Below are 25,136 nucleotides of genomic sequence, written 5' to 3'. Positions count from 1 at the left end.
GGAGCCCGGGGCCCCGGGGCAGGGCCGAGGCGTGCAAGTGCTCTCCCTAGCCTTGCAAGCCCAGCCAAACATTTGTGCTGCATGATCTCAACATGCTTGTCTGAAAAGAGCAAAGGAGGTTTCAAACATCGAAGAGACTTCCCATCTCTATGACTGCACAAAATATTCCCTTTAATCCTGAAGAGGTATGTTCCCCAGAGCTTTTATCTGGAAGACTCAAAGCATAAACATAAGGCAGAATTCAGAGTATTGTGTCTAAAGATAACGCAGATTAAATTACTTTAGAAAAACAGGAATTCAGAGCAGTTTAAATTTACTTCGTGGACTACATAGAGTGAGTGGGGGATCATTTTTTCCATTTGTCTCAATTCTTTACATTCATTACATAGTAGTCAAAGATGTGTTGGTTGAGAGTTTCAGCTCAGATTCTAGAGCAGAGCTCAGAATTGACAATGATTCCTATAACTGATTAAAGTGCTTTTCTAACAGCTTAGAAAAAAAGTAAATGGGATCCCACAGTGACCTCACTTAGAGCATTCAGCAGACCCATCGTGAACTTTGTAGGGTGGCCTACCCTGAGCTTTATGGCCTTGTAACATTTGTTCCCTATATTTCCCTTTTGTATTTCAGATCTGAGAATGTAGGGAACCTGCTGTAACTTGGCTTTGCCTGTTTTAGTGTGGGCTCACTCCTGGCCTGCTGTTTGCACCCCCAATAAAACATCATTGAGACAGCCAAATAGCATAGGTGCTGGAGTAAAAGAGTCTGTGTTGACACCAATGTTTTTTACTTTTTTTGTCTTGAGAAAATCTGGCACGTATCTGAAATTAGAATAAATTAAGGCCATCTTTCTATTCCTTTGTATTTATTTAGATACCAAAAAAATCAATAGATACTCAAATGCTTTAAGAGCTGACAATTATATTCATAAAATCTTCACTGTTGGATATAAGCTTTAATAACTAAAACCACATTTACGGTCCCAATTTAGGGATATTACAGAATCTCAGATAATTGTTTTTTTAGAACTGGCTACAATGTAGGTCATGTGGGTATGTGGTATCAGTTGAGCCAAATGTGATCATGTGAGAGCAGAAACTACTTCAGTGGGCTTCCCAGACAAGGTGTGAGGAAGACATTAATGAAATTTCTGAAAAATATCCCAATTGTCGTAAAGAAGAGTAGCGAGTAAGCTGAGGGACACTAAATTGTCATTGTAATCTTTCTGCCTCTTGACCCAATTATTCTCATATTTTTACTCTTCTTAGAAAGCTATTTCACATCTCATAGATTCATACAGCCTTGCATCGTATCTGTGAGCCTATGGACCTATGGCTGATTGCAGTTATTTGGAACAAAGGGTTAGCATTACAATCTTGAGTAGCTTCAGGGTGTGGAGTCTCTGTGGAAGGGACCGCTGGAAAACGATTTCTGTCATTTCCAGGAGAAAGTGTCAAGACTGGACAGAATTGTTGCAGAACACAATCAGTTCTCCCTCGGGATTAAAGACCTGCACGACTGGATGACAGATGCGGTCCACATGCTGGACTCTTACTGCCACCCGACCTCTGACAAGAGCGTGCTGGACAGCAGGGTGCTCAAGCTTGAGGTGTGCCTTTTACGAGAAATGTCTCTCATTTACAGAATTTGTTTTTCTCAAAAGTTCTCGAGTCTCTGTCTGATATGATAATGTCACACTCTGTCCATGAGAAATCCAAGAATGCTCCGTGGATATGATCCTGTTTGCATAGGGAGGCTTTGCCTAAGCACTCCTGAATCGATTGAGCTCAGATATACTCAGTCATAAATACTTCACAAAAATTAAAATAAAATAAGGAAATTTCCTGGCAGTCCAGTGGTTAGGACTCTGCTTTCACTGCTGAGGGCGTGGGTTCAATCCCTGGTTGGGGGAATAAGGTCCTGCAAGCCGCATGGTGTGGCCAAAAAAAATAAAAATTAAAAAAAAAACATTTTTAATAAAAAATAACAACCCCAAAATGGTTACTTGCTTGATATAGCCAGTTAAGCGGCTAGTTTCAAATTACATCACAGGCACATTTATTCTGAGAAATACTTGGTTGAAACATTTTATCGGGCAAAACCTTTCCCATCTTGTTCAACTCACTTGCCTGCCTGTATCAGTTAGTCCGTTCTTCTCCCATCACAAGATACTAGTTCTGTGTTAGCTTACGTTTGTGATAAAGCAGTCATTCTGCATTCATTCACCTGTCATTTGTACACTGGGTGTCTTCTGGGAGACTGGCATTGTGCCTTGATACCAAAGATTCAAAAATGAATAAAATATGGTCATTGCCCTCAAGGATTTCATTGTCTGAGGCTGGAGGCTGAAACACAGAAGACAGTAATAATAATTACGGTGCTATGGACACATAGAGGAGCGGAGCTGGGCAAGGGGCATCGGGTTGAGAGTTGAGGCAGGTTTCTCAGAAAGCCTGATACCTCAGCGGAGGTTTCAGAGTGGGACCAAAAGAGCAAAAGCTGAAGAAAGCCAACAGCATGGTATGTGAGACGTTACTAGCAGTTCTTTCCTGCTGCAGCAGAAGCCGACGGCCATGACTGGCCGAAACTGAATCTGTAGAGGTTGGCAAGGTCCAGATGAGAGAGAGAGATGAAACTTTACCTTTCAGGTGATAAACACCAGTTTTATAACTTTGAATTCAAAGATCCTTCTTATATAGAAAAAGAAGAGTGCTTGTGAAGAACTTGAAATATATAAATTAATATATAATATGAATTAAGCTATTTCTTTCAGTTTGTTGTGTGAGAGACCTTAACCTTTATAGAGCTCTTCATCCAGTGACCTTTGAGAATTCAGGAATCCTATAGTCATCTATTTTTCTCTTATTAAAAAACAGTAAAATGAAACTTCAGTGGAAATTAGGGATTATTCAGAGAATAATAATGACCTGAAAGGCCAAGGCCACTCAGGCTGGTGACTGGTTACTGGCACCACCAGCAAGTGACTCTCCCGTCCTCCACCTGGTAAGCCTGAGAGAACCGGGGCTTAACCCAACTGCAGATCACCTGCTATCCACGGGGACTCTGAAATATTTAAAGCTAGAAATGTTAAATAAGCAAATGACAAAGGACTTCTGTATGTGCTTTTACAGGCTCTGTTATCAGTGAAACAGGAAAAAGAGATCCAGATGAAAATGATAGTGACCAGAGGGGAGTCTGTCCTTCAGAATACGTCTCCGGAAGGCACTCCCGCCATTCAGCAGCAGCTGCGGACTGTGAAGGCTATGTGGGCGTCCCTTTTGTCTGCAGTGATTCGTTGTAAAAGGTTAGTGAAGCTGCAAGGCTGCTGTGAAGTCATTGCTAAAAGATCTACAGGGAAGCAGCCACATAGCACCGGGAGATCAGCTCGGTGCTTTGTGACCGCCTGGAGGGGTGGGATAGGGAGGGTGGGAGGGAGGGAGATGCAAGAGGGAAGAGATATGGGAACATATGTACATGTATAACTGATTCACTTTGTTATAAAGCAGAAACTAACACACCATTGTAAAGCAATTATACTCCAATAAAGATGATTAAAAAAAAAAAAAAAAGATCTACAGGATAGCTCAGTAACAGACTGTCCCGGGGTTCTCCCTTTCTCTTTCTCCGCCCCCGGGCCCCAATCTCTTTCTCTCTCTCTATTGCCCTGCTCCGTTATTTTTGCCTCCCTTTCTTCCTTCCTGCTTCCCTCCCTCCTTCCTTCCTTTTCTCTTTTCTTCTTGGAACAAAAGAAACTGGCAGGTGCGATCTTTCATTTAGGTTGAGCTGCAGTCCTGTGTCTGTGTTTTCATATAACTACATGGTTCTTAGTGTTGATGTTCACTGCTTAAAAAGTCAAAGATAAATACATGTTTAATCATGTGAAGATATATTAGTTAAAACCAATCAGTTTACTTGGGAAGTAGCCCCAGAAAACACCAGTAGGTGGTGGGAACAACACGTGAGAGAGGGAGGGCAGCCAGTAACATGGGCAGCTGGAGCTTACTCCCAGCAGGCGTTGCTGGGAGCCAGTGTAGATAGAGCGTGTCTGGGAATTACCCATGGAGAGCAGGGGAGCTGGAATGTTTGTAAACAAACTGCCATGAGTCAGGCAGGCAGTCGAGGATTGCCTCCAGGGGACGACAGTCCCTGGCATTTCTTGCCTACAGTGCCCTCAAGCTGAGAGGGCACCAGGGACCAAAGGATGCCCTCGGGCCAAGAGGGCAAGGAGTTGGCCTTTGGAGGACCGGTTGGCAGCGTACTGCAGGGGTCTGGTCGGGGGGTGGAGCGCAGAGTGTCTGCTACAGAAGGGTTCAAGCCTGTTAGTAAAGTTAGACACAAATGATTAACGGAGTTAAACATGTAACATCTGTATTGAGAGAAGGAAGTGCTTAATTTATCAGTAAGAGAAATCATCAGGTTTTAATAATTAAACCAATTCAGGAAATGTTAGCCTATATCATTTGTGATTTTCTGATTTTTAAATCTCATGCAAGATAGTGACTATGCTTGTTCTTGTTCGGTTCTTCCTTCCTTCTTTTATTACTTTTTTTTTTCTCTCCTCTGGATGTCCTATTCAACTTCATGGAGTTAAATATTGCTTCTCTTTCTGCCCTGAGTCTTGGCTCCGAAAAGCCTCGCTCAGGGCATCTCTCCTGGTTTTGTCTTCAGGCCTCTCCCAGTGTCTTGTGTGACCTGGTTACCTGACTATATATATATATATATAAAACCTGACTCCAGGTTTTATATCCAGTCCTTCTTCTCCACCCGTTGGCCTGGACTTCACTGACCCTTGCTTCTCAAGGCTGTGCTTGCCAGGGACCCAGACTTGGATTTGATAAGCCACAGCCATTCAGCCCCTCTCAAGCTTGCCCCCGTCCTGATCTATGGGCTTCCTGCTGGGGGAGTGGACAGAACCAACACAGTGATAGAGATCAGACAGATTGAATGTACATGGCTTCTCAGTGTAGATTACTGTCCTTTCAATTACCTTTCAGTCAACTTGAAGGAGCTCTTTCTAAGTGGACAAGTTATCAGGACGATGTTCGACAGTTTTCCAGCTGGATGGACAGTGTGGAGGCCAGCCTAAACGAATCCGAAAGGCAGTATGCAGAAGTGCGGGAGAAAACAGCCGCTCTCGGCAAAGTCAAGGTGGGACCTGGATTTCAGATTCCATTTGTTTTCTGACAGGTGCTTCAGAATTGCCATAGTTGTACAGAAATGTGCTCACCTGAATCCTAGGGCTGTCCCCATAGGCAAACTCTATCTGAGGGGTTTACTATAATTTCTAATGGCTTCTCAACCCAAACTTTTGTTTGTGGCTATTTTGTTAGTGAGTGAAAATGTCCTCTTCCAGGAAAACCTCATAGTCGCGTGTTTTATGATATATTTAAAATTTGGCAACTTGTAATAGCTTTTCATATCTTCAGCCGGCTCATCATTCGGAAGTAAAAGTACTTTCTTTTCTATCACATCCTTTTCTATTTCTACTTTTGTATATTTTTCATAATGCTTATATTAGTATAGTACTACATGTAAAGATTAATAGATGGGTAGCTTGATGGTAGATAGATAGATAGATAGGTAGGTACTGGAGGTATGTTCTTAAACCTCTTTTTTGTTGATATTAGTATTCACACATAACATTTTGGAAACCTTTGATTTATTCATCCAGGGCATATTCATTGGATGGCCTGTTCTACCTAAAACTTATTGTGTCCTAAACAGTACTTATTATCTTCTACCCCAAATCCTTCACACTCCTGTATTCTCGGTGTCAGTTCTTTTGTGTCACCCCACACTGAATACCCGAAACTGGGAACCTCGTTTCCCCACCTCCTTCTTTCTTACCCCCGCTTTGAATTAGGCAGTAGGTCTTGCTGATTCCAGTTCAGAAATGTCTCCTGACTCTAATCTATCCTTTTCCTAAATTGCAACAGCTCACCTCGTCTCTTGTCTCCATCTCCCGTTAGCTTCATATAAAGGTGAATGTCTCTCCTTCCTGCCTGAGAGTTCCGTTGCTTTCGACTGTTTACAGTATCGTACCAATCTCCCTCCTCTAGTTTGTAAGAATTTTAATAATCTCTTTGCCAGCCTCATTTTGCTTGCTCTCCCACCCTCCTTCCACCCTTGTGCCAGTCTTACTGTATTTCTCACTGTTTCCTGAATGTACCACATTAAATGGAATTAAACGATGCCATGCCTTTGCAGAATCCCTTCCCTTTTTCACAGAATACTTTAGCTGTGCCCTGGCACCTGGCAACCTTCTACTTACCTTTCTGAATTAGTTCAGAAGCTATCTCTTCTATGATACCACCGCCACCCGAGGCTTAGTTAGTTCTTCTCTTCTCTGTTGTTCATATCTCTTTATCGGTTTTATAGAATATATGCTTACATACCTCTCTCCCTCAGTGGATAAAGATGCTTAATTTTCTTTTTATCCTATGCATTTGGCTCTCTGTCTGACACAGAGCAAATGCTGAGTAAAAGTTATTTGAATGACTAAATGGCCTTACGTGACCTATGCCAAATCACTTAACATTTCTGGGCTTGCATGACTGTTTGCATCTGAAAATTAATCTACTCATAATTACCTACCCATTATATTGTTATAATGATCTATTGCTATATTAATTATTCATCTATTCAATAAATGCAGGCATTGTACTCGATTCCAGGTAAATAAAACTGACAAAGGTTGTATTCTGGAGGGGACACCTATACTCATCCGAGAATGCATGAATAAACAAATAATTATAACTGGTGATAAGTGCCCTGAAGGAAAAACTGCATGTTATGAGAGAGAGCCATTGGGACAGGGCAATTATGGACTGCTTGGAGTCGGGGGAGGGGGAGGAGAGACTGGAAAGGCGTCTCTGAAATAGTAGACGGAAATGATGCTCTAAGGAATTTAGTGCAGAGAAGTCAGTCTGGGGAGGAGGTGGGAAAAGAGCATTTCAGATGGAATAATCAGCATGTTCCTGAGGAGGGAGAGAACCTGGCTCAGATAAAAGGGAGCTAGAAGAAAGGCTGGGTGTTGCTGGAGCCGAGAATAAATGGATGGCTGTTGCCAGGTGATCTGGCAGAGGGGCCAGGGACCAGATCCTGCATTGCCATGAGGATGCTAGCCTGTGGATTTTCTACTTGATCCTGACAGCTTTGGGAAGATAATCAATGTTTTAAGCTGGGGAGTGACACGATTCCCTTTAGAATCTTACAGACTTTTATCACTCAAGCTGCTGTGTGGAGTGTGGACAAAGGGACTGGGCAGGAACTGGGGGCAGGGAATCTGCCTAGCAGGATATTGCAAAAGTCCAAGTAAAAGGTGATAGCAGCGGGGGCTGGGGGTTTGCAGGAGACAGGTGAACACATGTCAGGATACAGTGAAGAGATGGAACTAACAGGATTTCATCATGGATGGAGGGAGAAAGGGTGACTCCAGTGGTCTGAATTGACCAGCTGGGTGGGAATGGTAGCATTTACTGTTTGGAAAAAGACTGAAGGGGAAGGAAGTTTATTGGTGGCTGGGGAAGGATGGGAATGGAGTAGAGGTCAAATGCCCATTTTTGGACAAACTAAGTTTGAGGTTTCCAAGTCAACTGGAATCAGAATCTCGGAGACAGTTCTGGGCCAGATATCAAATACACCCCCCGACTCTAGATATAGATATAGATATATAGATATAGATTGATGATAGAGTGATCTATCTATCTGTATACAGATGGATAACCTGAGATCACTTGCCAAGTATGCAGTTAAAATATCCTAATTTTAATAGTACCATTGATATGATTATATATGCACCAATTCCTTTATTTTTTTTGAATGTTCTCTAGTTATTAAATGAAGAAGTGCTGAGCCACAGCAGCTTGCTGGAGACCATTGAAGTCAAAGGAGCTGGCATGACAGAGCACTACGTCACCCAGTTAGAATTCCAGGACCTGCAAGAACGATACAGAGACATCAGAGAGCGGACCAAGGTATGGCTCACCGTGTTCCACACAAACCCACTGAAAATGCAGTGTTTGGAGCTGTGCTTATTTAAAGACTCATTTATTTGGGGCAATGACAGCCTTGTGAAAACAGATAGAACAAAAAAATGCAAAATGAATTTTAATACTTTGAATACCCCACTGGCAAAACCCTCAACTATTGTTAGGATATGAAAGTTACTGAAGGAAAATAATTCTCAATTAAAAAGTCCTAGAAATGTACCTATTGTAGAAAAATTGGGGGCAGCTTCATAAGGAAGACTCATAAATTCTTTAATATGTCTGCTGATGACAATTTTCTAAAGCTGGAAATAATCACCAATAATATTTATAATACTGGGCTTTATTTATTTCTTTGTGAACGTTCAGCACACCTTACTTTATTAGACAAAGTACATGAAAACTTAAATCCACAGTGAGTCCAAATCCTCACTGAAGGCACAATATAAGAATTTCAGTTTTCTTCATTAGCAAAAATGTATTTTTATGACAAAGTTAATTCATTTTTTGGAATATCCATATTACATTTCATAAGGAATTCAGAGATCAGGAAGTTAATTCAAGAAAGTCATCTTTAAGACCCCTTTTACTCCTAATATTACGTTTTTTTATATTTTTTGCCTAAATCTTAATGTTTTACTTTTCTAGGAAACATTCATATTTTAATGGCTTAATAATCATGCTTTTCTAAAATTCCAAAAGTGAATTCTTACAGTACATTGAAACTGCATGTAGAAATGTATCCCCATCTTAATCATCTTACATGCTAATAATAGGAAGCAGTAACCAAGTCTGAAAAACTGGTTCGCCTGCACCAAGAGTATCAGAGAGACTTGAAGGCGTTTGAAGCTTGGCTGCAACAAGAGCAAGAAAAGCTTGACCGATATTCAGTTCTTGAAGGTGATGCCCACACTCACGAGACAACGTTGCGGGATCTTCAGGTAAAGTCTACTTCATCATAAAACAAAGGAATTTTCATTCTGAATATGGAATCATTATTATTATTATTATTAATTTTTTTTTTTTTTGCGGTACGCGGGCCTCTCACTGCTGTGGCCTCTCCCGTTGTGGAGCACAGGCTCCGGACGCGCAGGCTCAGCGGCCATGGCTCACGGGCCCAGCCGCTCCGCGGTACGTGGGATCTTCCCGGACCGGGGCACGAACCCGTGTCCCCTGCATCGGCAGGCGGATTCTCAACCTCTGTGCCACCAGGGAAGCCCCAGGAATCATTATTTTAAGCAGTGGGAAGTTACTGTGACCTTAAATCCTATAAATAGCTGATATATATTAAGTGAAACCCTAGTACGGTCTGGTCTATAGTGTTTTGGGACCTCAGTAGCGTATGCTAGCCGAGATCATTTGATAGGCAGTTTAGACTGAGCAGGGCTGGAACTTGAGGACTTGGTTGAGTTGTTAAGGTGGCCTCTGACAGGGATGGCTTGTGGCCTCATTTATGGTGTTGGCTGGTCCACCTGCCTGTTCCTCCCTAAAGGGTTGAATTAGATGTGGAACACAGCTGCAGGAGTCAATAGCACGTGACACTTCTCAAAGTCAAATTGGTGACACCATCTTAGGCCATCTGGTTTTAACCCAAATCTCCCACGTTGCTGAGGATACAGGCCCGGGGACAGAGACCTAGGAGAAGGAATTCGAGGAGCTAGAAAAAGCACTGGTGCTCAGCTAAGCAGTCTGAGATTCAGGGCGAGATGGCAAACCTCATGGGGAAAGTGGTCCTAACCCACTTATTCATTGACTCATTCAACATTTACTGAACACCTAATGCGGTGCAGACACTGTACTTGGCTAGCTACTGCAGATAAAGATGAGTAAAATATTATTCTTGCCTGCAAGGAACTTACATTCTAAAGAAATGTGGACCCGTTGATAGGTCGTAATGATCTATCTAACAATGTGATAAGGACAATAATAGAACTACTCTATTATTAGGGATCTTATGGGAGCATCAAAGAGAGCACTCTGGGCTTCCCTGGTGGCGCAGTTGTTGAGAGTCCGCCTGCCGATGCAGGGGACACGGGTTCGTGCCCCGGTCTGGGAAGATCCCACATGCCGTGGAGCGGCTGGGCCCGTGAGCCATGGCCACTGAGCCTGTGCGTCCGGAGCCTGTGCTCCGCAACGGGAGAGGCCACAACAGTGAGAGGCCCGCGTACCGCAAAAAAAAAAAAAGAGAGCCCCTTAATCTTACCTGGACAGACAGATATGGGTCAGGGGGTTCCCAAGAAGGGGAAACCAGGCACACAGATTAGAGAACAGAGAAAGGCCAGCAAGACAACTCTGTGTCCCACCAGCTCTGTGTTGGAACTTACTGAACACTGTCAGCTCTTATTGGAATTGGTTCAGGATTGGGCAAGATGTACCTACAGCTCACACAAGGTGGAAAAGCGGGACTGAGATGGTCATCGCTGGCATATAACATTTCTGGCTATTTCAGTGGGTCTCAGGGAGTGTTGTGTAATGGCGGGAGTGTTGTGTAATGGCGGGAGCGCACAGTTGGGATTAGGGAGTTTGGACTCTGACTTACGGTGAGAACTGACCCTGGGTGACTTTGGCAGAGGTAAACGTCTCTGACTCAGTTTTCTCCACAGAGTTGTTCTGAGGAAGGATTAAATGAGATGGGAGAAAAATCTTATTTAAATAATAGTCCATTCATGAAATAAATATACAGCAGAAGTTGAAGAGTCATAGTTTCATTAGCTTATTTAAGGATCTCATCCATTTTATTCTTAATAGTAGCACACCCTGGTCTGCTACGTTTAGCTGTTGTAATTTATCTTAATGGAATGGACTTGGTTTTCTGGCTATAACCCCTCTCAGCCCTTCACTCCAGACATTCTTGGCCAGCAAATGCCAAGCTCTCCAAGTTCTGTGTAGGAACTGGGCCAAGAAGCCACTTGTCACCAGCAGATGTTTCTCCTGTTCAGAAGAAAATGTTTCACTTTGGTCAGTATTAATGTAGCCCAAACCCAAACCTAACTCCTACCTCTCAGTTCACTGTGTATTAATTCTTATGGACACTGTCTTATTTTGAGTCACCACAGATGTTAAAAAGGGAGGGGAGATGCTAAGGCGGAAATTGGTGGTGGAGACGTGACATTCCAACTGCACAGCAGAACTACTTCAGGGTCCCGATGTCCTACAGCTCACTTAGTCATATGGGGGTCTGCCAGCAGTGTGAAACATGTTCACAGATTATTTTGCATTTACTGAAGGTTTAATTTGAGTCTTAGAACATACAGATTTTTAAAATATTTAACTATATTTTCCCCTCAGAATAAATACTTGAAATGTGGTATATATATAAGAATTTATCTAATGCATTGATTTGTAGAATAGTGAAAACTACTATAAAATAGGGAAAGGGTGATATATTAAGAAAAGTAGGGGCTTCCTTGGTGGCTCAGTGGTTAAGAATCCGCCTGCCAATGCAGGGGACACGGGTTCAAGCCCCGGTCCGGGAAGATCCCACATGCCACGGAGCAACTTAGTCCATGCGTCACAACTACTGAGCCTGTGCTCTAGAGCCCGTGAGCCACAACTACTGAGCCCACGTGCCTCGAGCCTGTGCTCCGCAACAAGAGAAGCCACTGCAATGAGAAGCCCACACACCTCAACGAAGAGTAGCCACTGCTCGCCACCACTAGAGAAAGCCCACGCACAGCAGTGAAGACCCAACCTAGCCAAAAATAAATAAATAAGTTAATTAATTAATTTTTAAAAAGGAGATTAATTAGGGCAAGGATCAGTAGACTGTAGCCCAGAACCCGTATTTTAAATGAGGTTTTATTGGAACACAGCCACACCTGTTCATCTATGTAGCGTCTATGGCTGCTTTGGCACCACAAGGGCAAGGTTAGGCAGTTAAGTACTTGCAGCAGAGATTGTGTGGCCCACAAAGCCTAAAATATTTACTGTCCAACCCTTTATGGAAAAAGTTTGCCAAACCCTGAATTAAGGAAAGAGATTGTACAAAATTACCTTTAAAAAATTTTAGGAATTTTGGAATAGAATTTCTGTTTGTCATCATTTGATTAATATTTTACCATATAAATTGTTCTTCTTTTCCATTTACAATACATTCACATTACAACATTTTTGGAGTGATATCATAGCTGAGGACAAATGTATCCAATAGTCTGAACCATATAAGATTGCTATTTCTATGGGTAAAAGTGGTCAGATATGAGCAATTTCGTTGGTATTAAAGATTTTTTAATACTACTGTATTCTGACTAAATATGTTGGCACTTTTAACATTCTTGGTAGGATTTGACTTGGTCCCTTTCAACTTTAGATGATCAGATCAAGTAACACAAGTGTATAATACCGTTTTGCTAACATCTTTAAGGATATGAGTTTTTCTTTCTATAAAAAAAGTAGTTTATGCTCTTCAAGACTTGGTTCATACTAAATTAGTAGGGTAAATTTCTGGGACTTATGCCTTGGTGGAGGGAAATGTATTTGTACCTAGGAGTACCTGATGGGCAGGTGTGATAATTCAGCCTTTCAGGTTTGTATGCCCTGTACCCTCCAGGGCCAACTTCTCTTTGCCATCACATTCCCTAGAACATCTTCGGCAAAGGATCCCTCCTGAGCAAAAGCAAGGTCCATTGTTCTTTTCTCAGCCACACATGTAGCACTGATCCCATTCAATGTCAAAGCAAGAAACCTTAGGCTCTTTAAACAGATTAGGAGCCAAAAAAAGCCTAGGTTATTATATTAAACAATAACCCTTTAATCACAGTGTTTTTTGCCTGTAGGCTGAAAAACCAAATTTCAGACATTGCTTCTAAGATGACTGAGAAAAATATTTCTCTCAGTGTGTGTATTTGTGTGTATATGTGTGCATTCTGATTAATTTAATTGGAAATATTTCAGAATGTTTCTCCTGACTTGGGAGACAGTATGCAGTTTTCGGTACATATTTTTTGTGTGTAAGTCGGAATCAAAGCATTCTTTCCTAACGTGAAGTTTTCTTGAAGCCAATGTGAAGGGCACGGTTGGCTTGGGTGAGACATGATCACCTACACGGGTGTAAAATATAAGTGAGGTGTGGCAGCCATACCTTTCCCCTACAGGAGCTCCAGGTGCACTGCACAGAAGGGCAGGCCCTGTTGCATTCAGTGCTGCACACCAGAGAGGAAGTGATACCATCGGGCATCCCCCAGACGGAGGACCGGGCATTAGAGTCTCTCCGGCAGGACTGGCAGGCTTACCAGCAGAGGCTGTCCGAGACCCGAACTCAGTTCAATAATGTAGTCAACAAATTGAGACTGATGGAACAAAAGTTTCAGCAAGTAGACGAGTGGCTAAAAGCAATGGAGGACAAAGTGAGTCTCAGAAGTGGACGTCAGTCTAACCGGGCAGCCAAGGAGATACAATTACATCAGATGAAGGTACAACTAATGTAAATTCCTCATCTATGTCAGAGTAGCAGTTGCCTTGCATAATTTGTTTCCTTAAAATATGTAGTAACTTTTGGTCCAAGGTTTAGCTTTTGCAAAATCTCTTTCTACTTGCAAAAAAATTTGATGTACATCATAATGGAGCATTCTTCTATCAGCAGTTATTTATTAGAATCCTAAGTCTAGTTTAATGAAGTATTTTATATTTTCTTCCCAAGCTTTATTACCTTGCTTGGTAAAGATACATGAATGCTAGTGTTGCAATAATTTGTTTATGGCTCTGATTTGAAATTGCTCTAATGTACTACATTGACATAATACTTGAAAATTAATTTTATTCTAATTTTTATGTAGAGTCAGTGCACATGATCAAAATAATCCTTAGGCCTCTGGAACTTCTTTTCCTTATTCATCTATTTTAAAATTTATCTAAGTACAACAAAAGATATAAAAATATATGTAATATAGACAGAAAAGCACTCAAACTCATTAAGTTTACAGTTTTTATCATGTTACTGGAATTACATTTTCATGAAGGCTTTATGTGAAGTATTTTCAAAATTATATCACAGAATAAATATATTCTAAAAATACACTGAAATCGTTTTCTAGTAAGAAGATATATTTATTTGTCTTACTCAAGAATCTGTAAGATTGAGCCTTTCCCTCGATATTGTGTCATTTCAGAAGTGGCATGAAGAAATCACTGCGTACAGAGACGACGTTGAGGAAGTGGGAGCCAGAGCACAGGAGATCCTAGATGAGAGCCACGTGAGCAGCCAAATGGGCTTCCAGGCCACCCAGCTGACGTCCAGATACCAGGCCCTTCTCCTCCAGGTGCTGGTGAGTGGGCCACCCCTGCTCATCATAGGCCAGCAAACTTCCCAAGCCAGATGTTCTTCCTTTCGCTAACTTCCAGTGAAGATAATACGTGTTTATCAAGAAAGGCACTGGCACAGGTCTTTCATCACTGTTCAATTGTGTTTCTTCTTTCGAAGGAACAAATAAAATTCCTGGAGGAAGAGATCCAGAGTTTGGAGGAATCAGAATTATCTTTAAGTTCCTATTCGGATTGGTACAGTTCCACTCACAAAAATTTCAAGAGTGTGGCTGCCAAAATTGATAAAGTAGATAAAGTGATGATGGGGAAAAAAATGAAGACATTGGAGGTAGGCATGCAAATATCAGGTTTGTCTCCCAGCCCTTCTTCTTTCACGAGCTGTTCCTGTTTCCCCCGTAGAATTGGGAGTGTGTTCGTCCCCGCCCAGTATGATTGGTGATCCGTGGCTCATCATTTCACTCTAAATTCCAAGTTATAATCTCTTAAGCCAAAGACTGGCTTTCATTTATTTGTGTTGTGAAGTCATTTCAATGTCTTACACATGGCTACACACGAAATTCTTAACTAAGTTCCAGTTTGACACTAAATATTAAAAGAAAAAAATTATCTCAAATTCATGGCACTGTGCGTTAATAGAGTTTTAACTCAGATCTATAGGAGCACTGTTACGGACAAGAGAAACATCAGGTTCTTCCTTAAGTCTCTGATTTGGAAATGATATGCTGATCAAGACTTTAAAAGACCTATATTGAAGTAAAGAAGATTCCTGATTGCTGGCAGACCAAATCTGGTTATAAACTTCAAAAAACATATTTTAAGGAGAAATCAGTGGACTCAAGAATGGGACTTGAAAGGCTGTTCTTTAAAAGGAAAGAAATAATGCTAAGTTATTTGCATTTATTTGTTTGTTTATTCATTTGTTTGTTTGTATTTGCTTCCCACTCTTTCTCAGGGTTTGCTGAAAGACATGGAGAAAGGCCAGAGTTTGCTCAAATCAGCCCGAGAGAAAGGAGAGAGAGCTCTTACATACTTGGAAGATGGTGAGGCAGAGACGTTAAGAAAAGAGATCCATGACCACGTGGAACAGTTGAAGGAACTGACCAGCACTGTCCGGAAGGAGCACATGACTCTGGAAAAAGGCCTTCATTTGACAAAGGAATTCTCAGATAAATACAAAGCACTAACTCAGTGGATAGCAGAGTACCGAGAAATCCTATACATTCCTGAAGAACCCAAAATGGAATTATATGAGAAAAAAGCTCAGCTATCTAAATACAAGGTAGTGTGTTGTTACTGACAGATGCACGAGGACGTCATGTAGGACTGAACTGGTGGGACGTGATTCCTGGTTTGTGTCACCCTTAGTGAGTGCTAGAAAAAGTCCTAATGTGCCTATTCTGCTGGTGGGGAGTGGTATAGATTTATTTGGCTGGAAACACTACATCAGACTTATCTTTCCATTCAGGAATTGTATTTGTCTGATATTCAAAGGTTGTATCAGTAAATGGAGATCTATTCTGACAGTGTGATCCAGGTATGTGGATCCTCCAGAAAAACCTTCTTGGCATTAGGATCTCACACCTACAGATTTTATCTTTTTTGTAGAGTCTTTCCTTCATCTTTTGGTACAGAAGGCCTATAAACTGACCTGTGGTAAATTCAAAATGAGACATCATATTTCTAAGAAAATAAATTCTAGTTAACCAACTGTAGTTAAACATCTTAGAAATTAATTTTTGAAAGAATAAATGGTGATGTGGATATCACTATACATGCTGTAGATATAAATATTTCACATGCTCAAATCTGTGAAACAGTTATTGAAGCTTATACATGGAATAGTCTGTTTTCTAAATTTGACCCAAATTATTTAGCGATATTCTTTAAGAATTACAGTGTGATGGCTTGCCTCGAAGCTTTTCCTGTTGGCAGCTTTTTCCTACTCCAGCCAGTATGTCTATTCCTGTCCTTGGTTCTTCTGCCTAGCCTGACAGTGTGTCTTTGAGGGTGTTACATAAGAATCACACTGCTTCTTCTTTTTTAGTTCCCTCTGAGTTCTTGATATATTTAAATAGCACTTTTAGGCCATCATAGCGACATTGCAACTGGAATTTGTCTCCCAGACTTCACATCCAGCTCAAGCTGCTATTGATTTCACGAGTCAAAATCAAAAGATAGCACCTCGCTCCCTTCGTAGAGAATTAAGGTTTACTTCTCTGCCGAAAGGAATGAGCTAGAAGCCAGCAATATGAACCATGTTAAATTTAGCCGAATGTAATTCTTTTCCATACTTCTCTCTGCGCATGTGAAGGGCTATTTGATGTCTTACTTTTACTCTGTATTGAAAAACTGTATTAGCCATAAAAAGGCATTCTCTCTTTATTGCTTTATACTTATTAATTTTTAAAGTATATGTCAGATCTTTATTTGAAGTAGATAAACTTATACATGCCAACGTATATGTATATATTCGCCTTGATCACATAGATGAGCTGGCTCTTGTTTTTTCTTTGTAATTCAAGTCACTTCAACAAACGGTGTTGTCCCATGAACCATCAGTAAAATCAGTGAGAGAAAAAGGGGAAGCCCTCCTGGAGCTGGTGCAGGATGTTACTTTAAAGGACAAAATAGATCAACTTCAAAGTGATTACCAGAACCTCTGCAGTTCAGGAAAAGTAAGGAGTGATCAGAAATTCAATACAAATGTGTGTATTTGCCACAGAGGGGGTCCTGACTCCCTTTTATCTGTCAGAAAATTTTAAGGCGTGGTATGGGTCAATATTTTTCCTTTTATTCAGATGGGCATTTTAAATGGCGAAACGACTTTGTGGGTCGTGTGGTATCTTTTTTTTTCCGTTCCTAGTAAGTTTCTGATGTGTGTAACTCTACCTACCCTATGAGTTTTCCTGGGCTTTTAAAATTATGAAAGTTTTGAGTAGATTTTTGGCTTGAAAGTCACTTCTAACGGACACCTGGCTTCACAGGAGCATGTTTGCCGTCTCGAGGTGAAAGTCAGAGACCACGAAGATTACAATAGTGAGCTCCAAGAAGTGGAAAAGTGGCTGCTGCAGATGTCAGGAAGGTTAGTGGCACCCAACCTCATGGAGACAAGCAGTCTAGAGACGGTTACCCAGCAACTGGCCCGCCACAAGGTATGCCTGAGCTTTAAGGAGCTGAAGAATACAGGGTGGCTTTAGCAGGTGTGCGGTGTGTATGTGCGTGCGTGTGTGTGTGAGCGCACGCATGCACCTCTCTGGGTCATAATGATTGCACCTAAAGAATCAGGTCTGAGTCTCAAGAATGACTTATAATTGAGAACAGTTCAATTTAATATTTAAGTGACTAACAACAGCTGAATCTTGGCATTCACCTTCTGAACATATTGTAGCATTTTTCCCAGCCAATAGTTTTTCATTGCAGAATATAATCTTTAGGGAGTAATTTATCAAAGAGAAATTATTTTTATTTTAGAAAAGTATAGCCAAAGATAGGATACAAAAGTAGTAGTCAAAGAGTCTGGGTTCTAGCCAGACTGTCTTCTTCCTAACTGGGGGGACTTAGCCTCTCTGCGCCTCCTTTTCTCCTCTGTTAAGGGTGATAATGACACCAGCCTCATCACGGGAGATAATGTATGTGAAAGTATCTTGTAAACCGTAAAGTACAGTACTGACGTGTGGTGTTAGTATATTTATTAATATGTATTTTTAGTAATTATATGTGCCAGGTGACAGATGTCATATAGTCACAATTTTATGGAGCAATTTCGGTGAGCTTAATGGGAAACTGATTTTTAGTCGTGACATGGTAAATATCTAGCAGTGTGTCTTAGGAAGACCGGTTAACCATTCTGGGCTTCAAGATTCCTATAGGAGAAAATTTTATTTAGCAAATACCAACAGAAAAGTAACTACATGATATAGTCTATTTGGCACTGAGAAAATGCCCTCAGTAACCTCATGATGTAGTGGTTCCATTCCAGCTCGAAGATAAAATGTTTCTTTTCAATGTGGCATATATAATAACTTAACCCAGCACCACTGGAAAAAAAGTGGTGGACCCTGGGCTTCTGAAGGACCACCTGGTTTCCCTTAGATGTATTGATGTGTCAACCCAGGAAACTTTGTGTTGGAATGTCACTTGTCATTAGCATTGTAAGGAAATTAGAACCTGATTTGAAAAAGTTGGTTCCTGCTCTCTAAGTGATCTTGTGAGAAAGCTCACTAGAGAACACAGGTGGGCATAGTGGTGTGTGTGAACTGGAATCGGGCAGAGACGGGCCCAAAGCTGGGGGATGTGCCATTTACTACTTGTGAAACCTTGAACATGGTTTTTCTTTTCTTTTCGGCTGCATTGGGTCTTCGTTGCTGGGCACGGGCTTTTTCTAGTTGTGGCGAGCAGGGGCTATTCTTCATTGTGGTGCACGGGCTTCTCATTGAAGTGGCTTCTCTTGCTGCAGAGCACAGGCTCTAGGTGCACAGGCTTCAGTAGTTGTGGCTCATGGGCTCTAGAGCGCAGGCTCAGTAGTTGTGGCACACGGGCTTCAGTAGTTGTGGCTCACGGGCTCTAGAGCGCAGGCTCAGTAGTTGTGGCACACGGGCTTCAATAGTTGTGGCTCACGGGCTCTAGAGCCCAGGCTCAGTAGTTGTGGCACACGGGCTTCAGTAGTTGTGGCTCACAGGCTTCAGTAGTTGTAGTACACGGGCTTCAGTCGTTGTGGCTCACAGGCTCTAGAGCGCAGGCTCAGCAGTTGTGGCGCATGGGCTTAGTTACTCCACGGCATGTGGGAACTTCCCGGACCAGGGCTCGAACCTGTGTCCCCTGCATTGGCAGGCGGATTCTTAACCACTGTGCCACCAGGGAAATCCCTTGAACATGTTTTATAACATCTCTGTGCTTCAATCTCATCTGTAAAACAATAGTAATAATACACATTTATCCGGGCTTATATATAGTCCCTTCACTATAGCAGGTGCTTAATAAATGGTAAGTGATAAAGGTTATTTTTATTTTTATCAATATAAGTATTATTAGATCTTACATAATTTAGACATTCGATTATTACATAAATCAGATATCATATTAGATAAATTAGACATTAGTAAATTAGATTAAGTTGTAATTAGATTATTTTAGATATAAATTATACCAGAATCATAATTTATAGAGTTGAAAAATGTATTAACATCCTTCTTGCTGGTAATAATACCATGGAGCAGATCTCTAACTGAGATCAGCCTCATGAAATCACTTAAAGGTTACTTCATTATTCGTATGTAACTTAATCCATTAAATTCATTAGCTTTTCCCATTGGAGTATCTCTGAAAATATACTTCTTTTTTCATTTGTTGATATGGTAACCAAGACAAATTGCAAAACCCTTTTAAAAACATTTTAAACAGTGAAATGATTGATCTTTAACTTTCTGTTTGATGAATAGATTATTTAAAGACTAAAACTGGAATGAGAACTCAGTACGTGTTTCATTTTTTGTAGGCAATGATGGAAGAAATTGCTGGTTTTGAAGACCGTTTGAACAACCTTAAAATTAAAGGCGACAGTTTGATCAGCCAGTGTGCAGACCACCTCCAAGCGAAACTTAAACAAAATGTACACGCTCATCTGCAGGGCACAAAGGATAGTTACTCAGCCATCTGCAGTACAGCCCAGAGGGTGAGTACCACTGGAACATTCTAGAATGATGAAGAATTAAGGAGAAAAACTGTGCAAACTGGAGGTTTTTAAAAATAGTTTTTGTGCTTCAGTCTTTGGGATCGTTTTGGTGTTTTTCCAGACAGAAAATAAGAGGATAGATTTCATAGTCTCTATGTGAACATAGAACTAACATATCATATATTTGATTGATGTGATGAAGTGGCGAATTTCAGCCATGTGGTTTTACTCAATCCCTTTATTCCATGAATTGATTATGAAAAAAATTCTTAATTTTGTTTGTTTTTATTTGCACACCATCAATAATACTTCTTTCTTATTTGCCATTTATTCTATTACATCAAAATAAGTTTATTCTGTAAGTCACACAATAATTATTTCTTTTTAACTCTATGCAGCCCAGGTTCTACTCTAATTCAGTATTTTTATGTATTCATATAGAAATTGAGAAAAGAAGTAAGCACCAATTTCAAGGTATACTTCAGTGGGTATCCCTCCAATAAAATGGAATCCTTAATGTTATAGATATAAGTCTAAGATAAATAAGAATCACCCTTTTAACAACAATTAAGTAAAATTAGTGGATTACTCTTTTATTATTCTGGAATTTATAAATGACACTGAGAAGGGTCCATCTATTTTTGTTACTGAGCTATTTAGTAAGAACTGGAGAAATACAAGTGACATGGGGAGAATTATCTGTGTTCATCGCGATAATAAAAAAAATGCTGGGTGACATTAGTTGATCCCTAGACTTGGAAAATCCACCTTCAAAAAGTTAATAAACGGGCTTCCCTGATGGCACAGTGGTTGAGAGTCCGCCTGCCGATGCAGGGGACACGGGTTCGTGCCCCGGTCCGGGAAGATTCCACATGCCGCGGAGCGGCTGGGCCCGTGAGCCATGGCCACTGAGCCTGTGCGTCCAGAGCCTGTGCTCTGCAACGGGAGAGGCCACAACAGTGAGAGGCCCGCATACCACAAAAAAAAAAAAAAAAAAGTTAATAAAAAAGAGAGATAAAAGAATCTAACAAATAATTGCAAATGATGACAAAGGGGGTGAGACAAGAAAAACAGTAGCATGGAGCTTTTGGTAAGCTCATTTGTTCACTCACTCAACAGAGATTTCTTAGCACTGTCTTTGTAGCAGGCTTTTTCTGTGCATTAGGGACACAGCTTAATTTTTTTTTTAATTAGTAAATGTTCGAAAGACAAACATATTTTAAAAATAAACTTTTAAAAAGTAGATGAAATTCTAAGAACAGAGTCAGAATCTTATAATTAAACTTTGCAAAAATGTTAAAGAATGCAAAATACCTTTTTTCTTTTTGGTTCTGCTTGGAATAAAAATAAATAAGGGATAGTCCTAATATCAGATAAAAATGATTAATTTAATAGATGACAGAGAAAAGCAGAATTCAATTACTGCTTCTGTTGTCTCAATAAGGAAAGAAAAGCCAGTCTAACCTCATAGTCTTTTTTTCTTTCTTTTGTTTTTGATGAAGAGCTTGCTCAGAAAACGTCATAGGTATATTTCACCTTGATTTCAAGGAAACACATAATAGTTTCTCAACATGTCTTTGTGGATAAAATGAAAATTGCTTGGCTGGTTGAGGATTAAGTAATTGAATAGATGCATTAGAAAATGTTTGGGTTATTCTAGGTTAGTGTTTTCCTGGAATGTAACTTCTAAGGTGAAATGAGGGCATCAAACTCTCCACTCCCCTGTGTTATAATTTAGTTCCAATTTACCCTACCCCTAAAACAGAAGCTGTTCAGTTAGAGAAATATTGGTTATCTTTTCATGAGCCAGCATTTTATTTTTACTTTTAGTTTCTAGTTTAAATGAAAAGGACGGTATTTATACCATGGGGGAAAGCTGCAAAAACTTTTGATTTATGTTTGACCAATTTCCTCCAAAGATTTTATGTATTCTAACACATTTCTAGCGTTACATTCACCCTGCCCACCTTGTCTTTCCATGATCAGGATATTATGTTGTAATGTGTGGGTTGAGAAGTTATAAACTGGGGCATAGCCCATGTGCTTTGCAACATTTTGGAACATATGCAGACTCCGTAGATATGTGTCTGGTTTTGGGGGGCATGGTGGGGAGAGGGATCCATTTAAAGTGGACTTGTTTCATTTGCTTGCAGTGATCTTTTTAGAGATATAAAACAGCTCTCACGACCGCAGCATGATTGTTCTGTCTCAGGTGTACCAGAGTCTGGAACATGAACTTCAGAAGCACGTTAGTCGACAAGACACCCTGCAGCAGTGCCAGGCCTGGCTTTCTGCAGTCCAGCCCGATTTAAAGCCAAGCGCACATCCCCCTCTCAGCAGGGCAGAAGCCGTTAAGCAGGTAGATTGTGATTCCTGCAAGTTTATGTTACGCTGTGATTCATTCATTTGATGAAAACATGTTAAGCTATTTTGTGCCATTATGTGCCAAATTGTGCTGGTTGCTGGAGATATAAAAGTATAAATAAGGTCTGAGCTTGATTCCAGTTAAGTCCACATTCTAACCAGGAAGACGGACGCACAACTGAGGTCAATCTGGTAGAATAAATAGGGCATGGGCACTGTAGCCAGAAGATCGATTCCAGTACCTGCTCAACAGGGTGACCATGGGTAAATCACTGAATTTCTCTGAGCCTCAGTGTTCTAATAGGTAAAGTGATTATAAGTATGCTTGCTTCTGAAAGTCATGAAGAAATTCAAATGCTGTACCGCAGTGTACGTGATTTGTAAACAGAAAAGCAAAATTAGCCTCTCCTGCATTTTTGGGCACAAAACGAGGTGCTTATTAAATAATTATTGAGTGAATGCTGAATGAATTATTGTTATCATGTGGAAGGAACCTGTGGCATATTCATTTGACATCTACATGCTTAGAATGTTGCTGCTGATACTTCATCAGAATATTTGAGGGATGTTTTAAAATTTTTTGTACTAAGCAACTTTTCTATGTAGTGCAAAGAATATATTTTAAAGGAATTTAGTTGTAAAGGTTGCTGCCAGATAGGAAGTAATGTAAAAATTCAATTTTTTTACCTCAAACTGATATTAAAATAATGTTTGTTCATTTAGTCCACTTAGAGAATATGTTCAGTTAATATGTCCCCCAAAGTATACTTTCTGGCTTAAATGATTTACATTGTTTAAGTCATGAAATGGCTCACAGAAGTGCATGTATTACACCTTATAAAAAATAGAATATGGGGCTTCCCTGGTGGCGCAGTGGTTGAGAGTCTGCCTGCCAATGCAGGGGACCTGGGTTCTTGCCCCGGTCCAGGAAGATCCCACATGCCGCGCAGAGGCTGGGCCCGTGAGCCATGGCCGCTGAGCCTGTGCGTCCGGAGCCTGTGCTCCGCAACGGGAGAGGCCACAACAGTGAGAGTCCCGCGTACCGCAAAGAAAAAAAAAAAATAGAATATGGACAAATCAAACATGGCTCTCCTTGAATCAAGAAATGAAATAAAGATTGTCTGTATTCTGCTTTTTCATTAGACTGTGAGCTTTCTTGGGTCATTCATTGTCTTGTGGCTGTTTGTTTCCAATGTACTTTATTCAGAACAATCCAGACCAAAGCTTGATTCTTCTCCTTTGTTCCCCAAAAAAGAAGTAAAAGCGAGGGGGAGAATAACATTAATCCCAACGACGTTTTGCTAGAAGAGGAAATTTCCTACAGCACCCGCGTTAGCTGTGGTTGCAGGAGGATGCTGATCCTTCTTGGGGCCCAGATTCAGTGACTGTCTGGTTCATTGTTTTACTTTCTGCCCCTTCCACACTGCTTCTCAGAATGGGCTGCCCCCTTTTGGAAGCAACAGAGAAGGGAATTCGAGGTATTGGAAACACCTGGACCTCAGTTGTTCTGAAGGGGAAGAGGTTTTTTGTTGTTTCTTTTTGTTTTTGTTTTGCTTTGTTTTGATCAGTCTTTCCTTTGGCAAGTACTGCTTTCATGTAAAGTCGAGCAGGTCCTGGGTCATTAGTTCGCTTGGATGTGTCACTGGAGAATTCCACTACTGACAGGGTGTCAGACTCTGGGCAGGCTTTGATTGGCTGCAGTTGAATTTGGTCAGGGTCCCAGGGTGCTTCGTGTATCCCCAGGGCCTCCCACATGGTAAATGCTCAATACATATGTAATGATAATATGGTCCTCACTACCGTTAGCCAATGACAGCCTGATTTGATTCCATTAAGAATGTCGTTTGTTTTCATAAGGCATGATGTGAATTTGGGGGATTGAGAAAAAGTACTATCAGATTTGCCCTTGAAATTGATTTTTAGCAAAAATCTTTCATAACTGTTTTGTCATTGACAATCAACAAGCTGCTCCCAGTGCTTTTGGAATCAGGCCAACTGTATACATTTTAAAATAAATCATTATTTTTTTAAAGTAAATATATTTATAAAATAAAAATTCAGATATCTCATTCTGTTCTCATTTCCAAAGGCTGTTTGGGACAGATAACTTTCTCTGAGCCATGGGTACCTGATGGGATGGTTTCGGTTAATGGCTAATGATACTAATTGGAAGTGAAACACCAGTCAGTTTGTGCAATGGATAAAAGTTTAGGTGCTACTTTCTACTTAATGGGAAATTGATCTGTATTTGTTACATTTATGTGAGAATGATGTGTCTAGGCAACCCACACAGCTTAGAGGAAATATACTGAGATGAGTCAAAAAGTTAGGCTCCATTATTAGCTATGATTTTGGAAGATCACCTGCTGTTTCTGTAGATCAACTTTATCCCATACAACTTGCAGTCAATACCTCTTTCCCAATTAATCACAAAGATGGAGTAAGCGAAAGCCACTTCTTACCACCTCTACCACCCATCGCCCTCCATCAGGCCATCATCACTTCTCATCTAACTCCTGCAGTAGCCTGACAACTGGGGCTGCCAGTTCCGTCCCTGGTTGGGGAACTAGGATCCCACATGCCGCACGGCAACTAAGCCCATGCGCCACAACTAGAGAGCCTGCGTGCTTCAACTACAGGCTCTGGAGCCTGTACGCCACAACTACAGAAGCCCACGCTCTCTGGAACCCGTGTGCCACAACTACTGAGCCCGTACACCACAACTAGAGAGAAGCCCGTGCACCGCAGTAAAAGATCCCACATGCCGCAAAGAAGACCCAATGCAGCCAAAAATAAATAAATAAATATTAAAAAAAAAGAAAAGAAAAGAAAAGAAAACAAGCTAGAATGTG

At 40.8% G+C, this 25,136-nt stretch overlaps 1 protein-coding gene across 16 annotated transcripts in view; it reads left to right on the top strand.

Moving 5' to 3' along the window:
- SYNE1 (spectrin repeat containing nuclear envelope protein 1) overlaps positions 1 to 25,136 on the top strand; it is a 453,644-nt gene that overhangs the window by 225,175 nt on the left and 203,333 nt on the right. For all 16 annotated transcript variants that reach the window (XM_029223419.1, XM_029223418.1, XM_029223413.1 and 13 more), the window contains 13 exons: positions 1,445 to 1,609; positions 3,132 to 3,304; positions 4,995 to 5,148; positions 7,833 to 7,976; positions 8,765 to 8,929; positions 13,082 to 13,399; positions 14,096 to 14,251; positions 14,407 to 14,577; positions 15,202 to 15,528; positions 16,772 to 16,924; positions 17,234 to 17,401; positions 19,744 to 19,920; positions 22,133 to 22,279. In XM_029223419.1, coding sequence (XP_029079252.1) covers positions 1,445 to 1,609; positions 3,132 to 3,304; positions 4,995 to 5,148; positions 7,833 to 7,976; positions 8,765 to 8,929; positions 13,082 to 13,399; positions 14,096 to 14,251; positions 14,407 to 14,577; positions 15,202 to 15,528; positions 16,772 to 16,924; positions 17,234 to 17,401; positions 19,744 to 19,920; positions 22,133 to 22,279 — 2,418 coding nt within the window. The remainder of the gene's footprint in view (positions 1 to 1,444; positions 1,610 to 3,131; positions 3,305 to 4,994; positions 5,149 to 7,832; positions 7,977 to 8,764; positions 8,930 to 13,081; positions 13,400 to 14,095; positions 14,252 to 14,406; positions 14,578 to 15,201; positions 15,529 to 16,771; positions 16,925 to 17,233; positions 17,402 to 19,743; positions 19,921 to 22,132; positions 22,280 to 25,136) is intronic.

Source organism: Monodon monoceros, unplaced genomic scaffold, assembly GCF_005190385.1.
Source record: "Monodon monoceros isolate NGI ecotype Baffin Bay Population unplaced genomic scaffold, NGI_Narwhal_1 Super_Scaffold_15, whole genome shotgun sequence".
Classification (NCBI taxonomy): domain Eukaryota; kingdom Metazoa; phylum Chordata; class Mammalia; order Artiodactyla; family Monodontidae; genus Monodon; species Monodon monoceros.
Note: the sequence above shows the minus strand (reverse complement) of the source record. Positions and strands in the feature narration are given on the sequence as shown.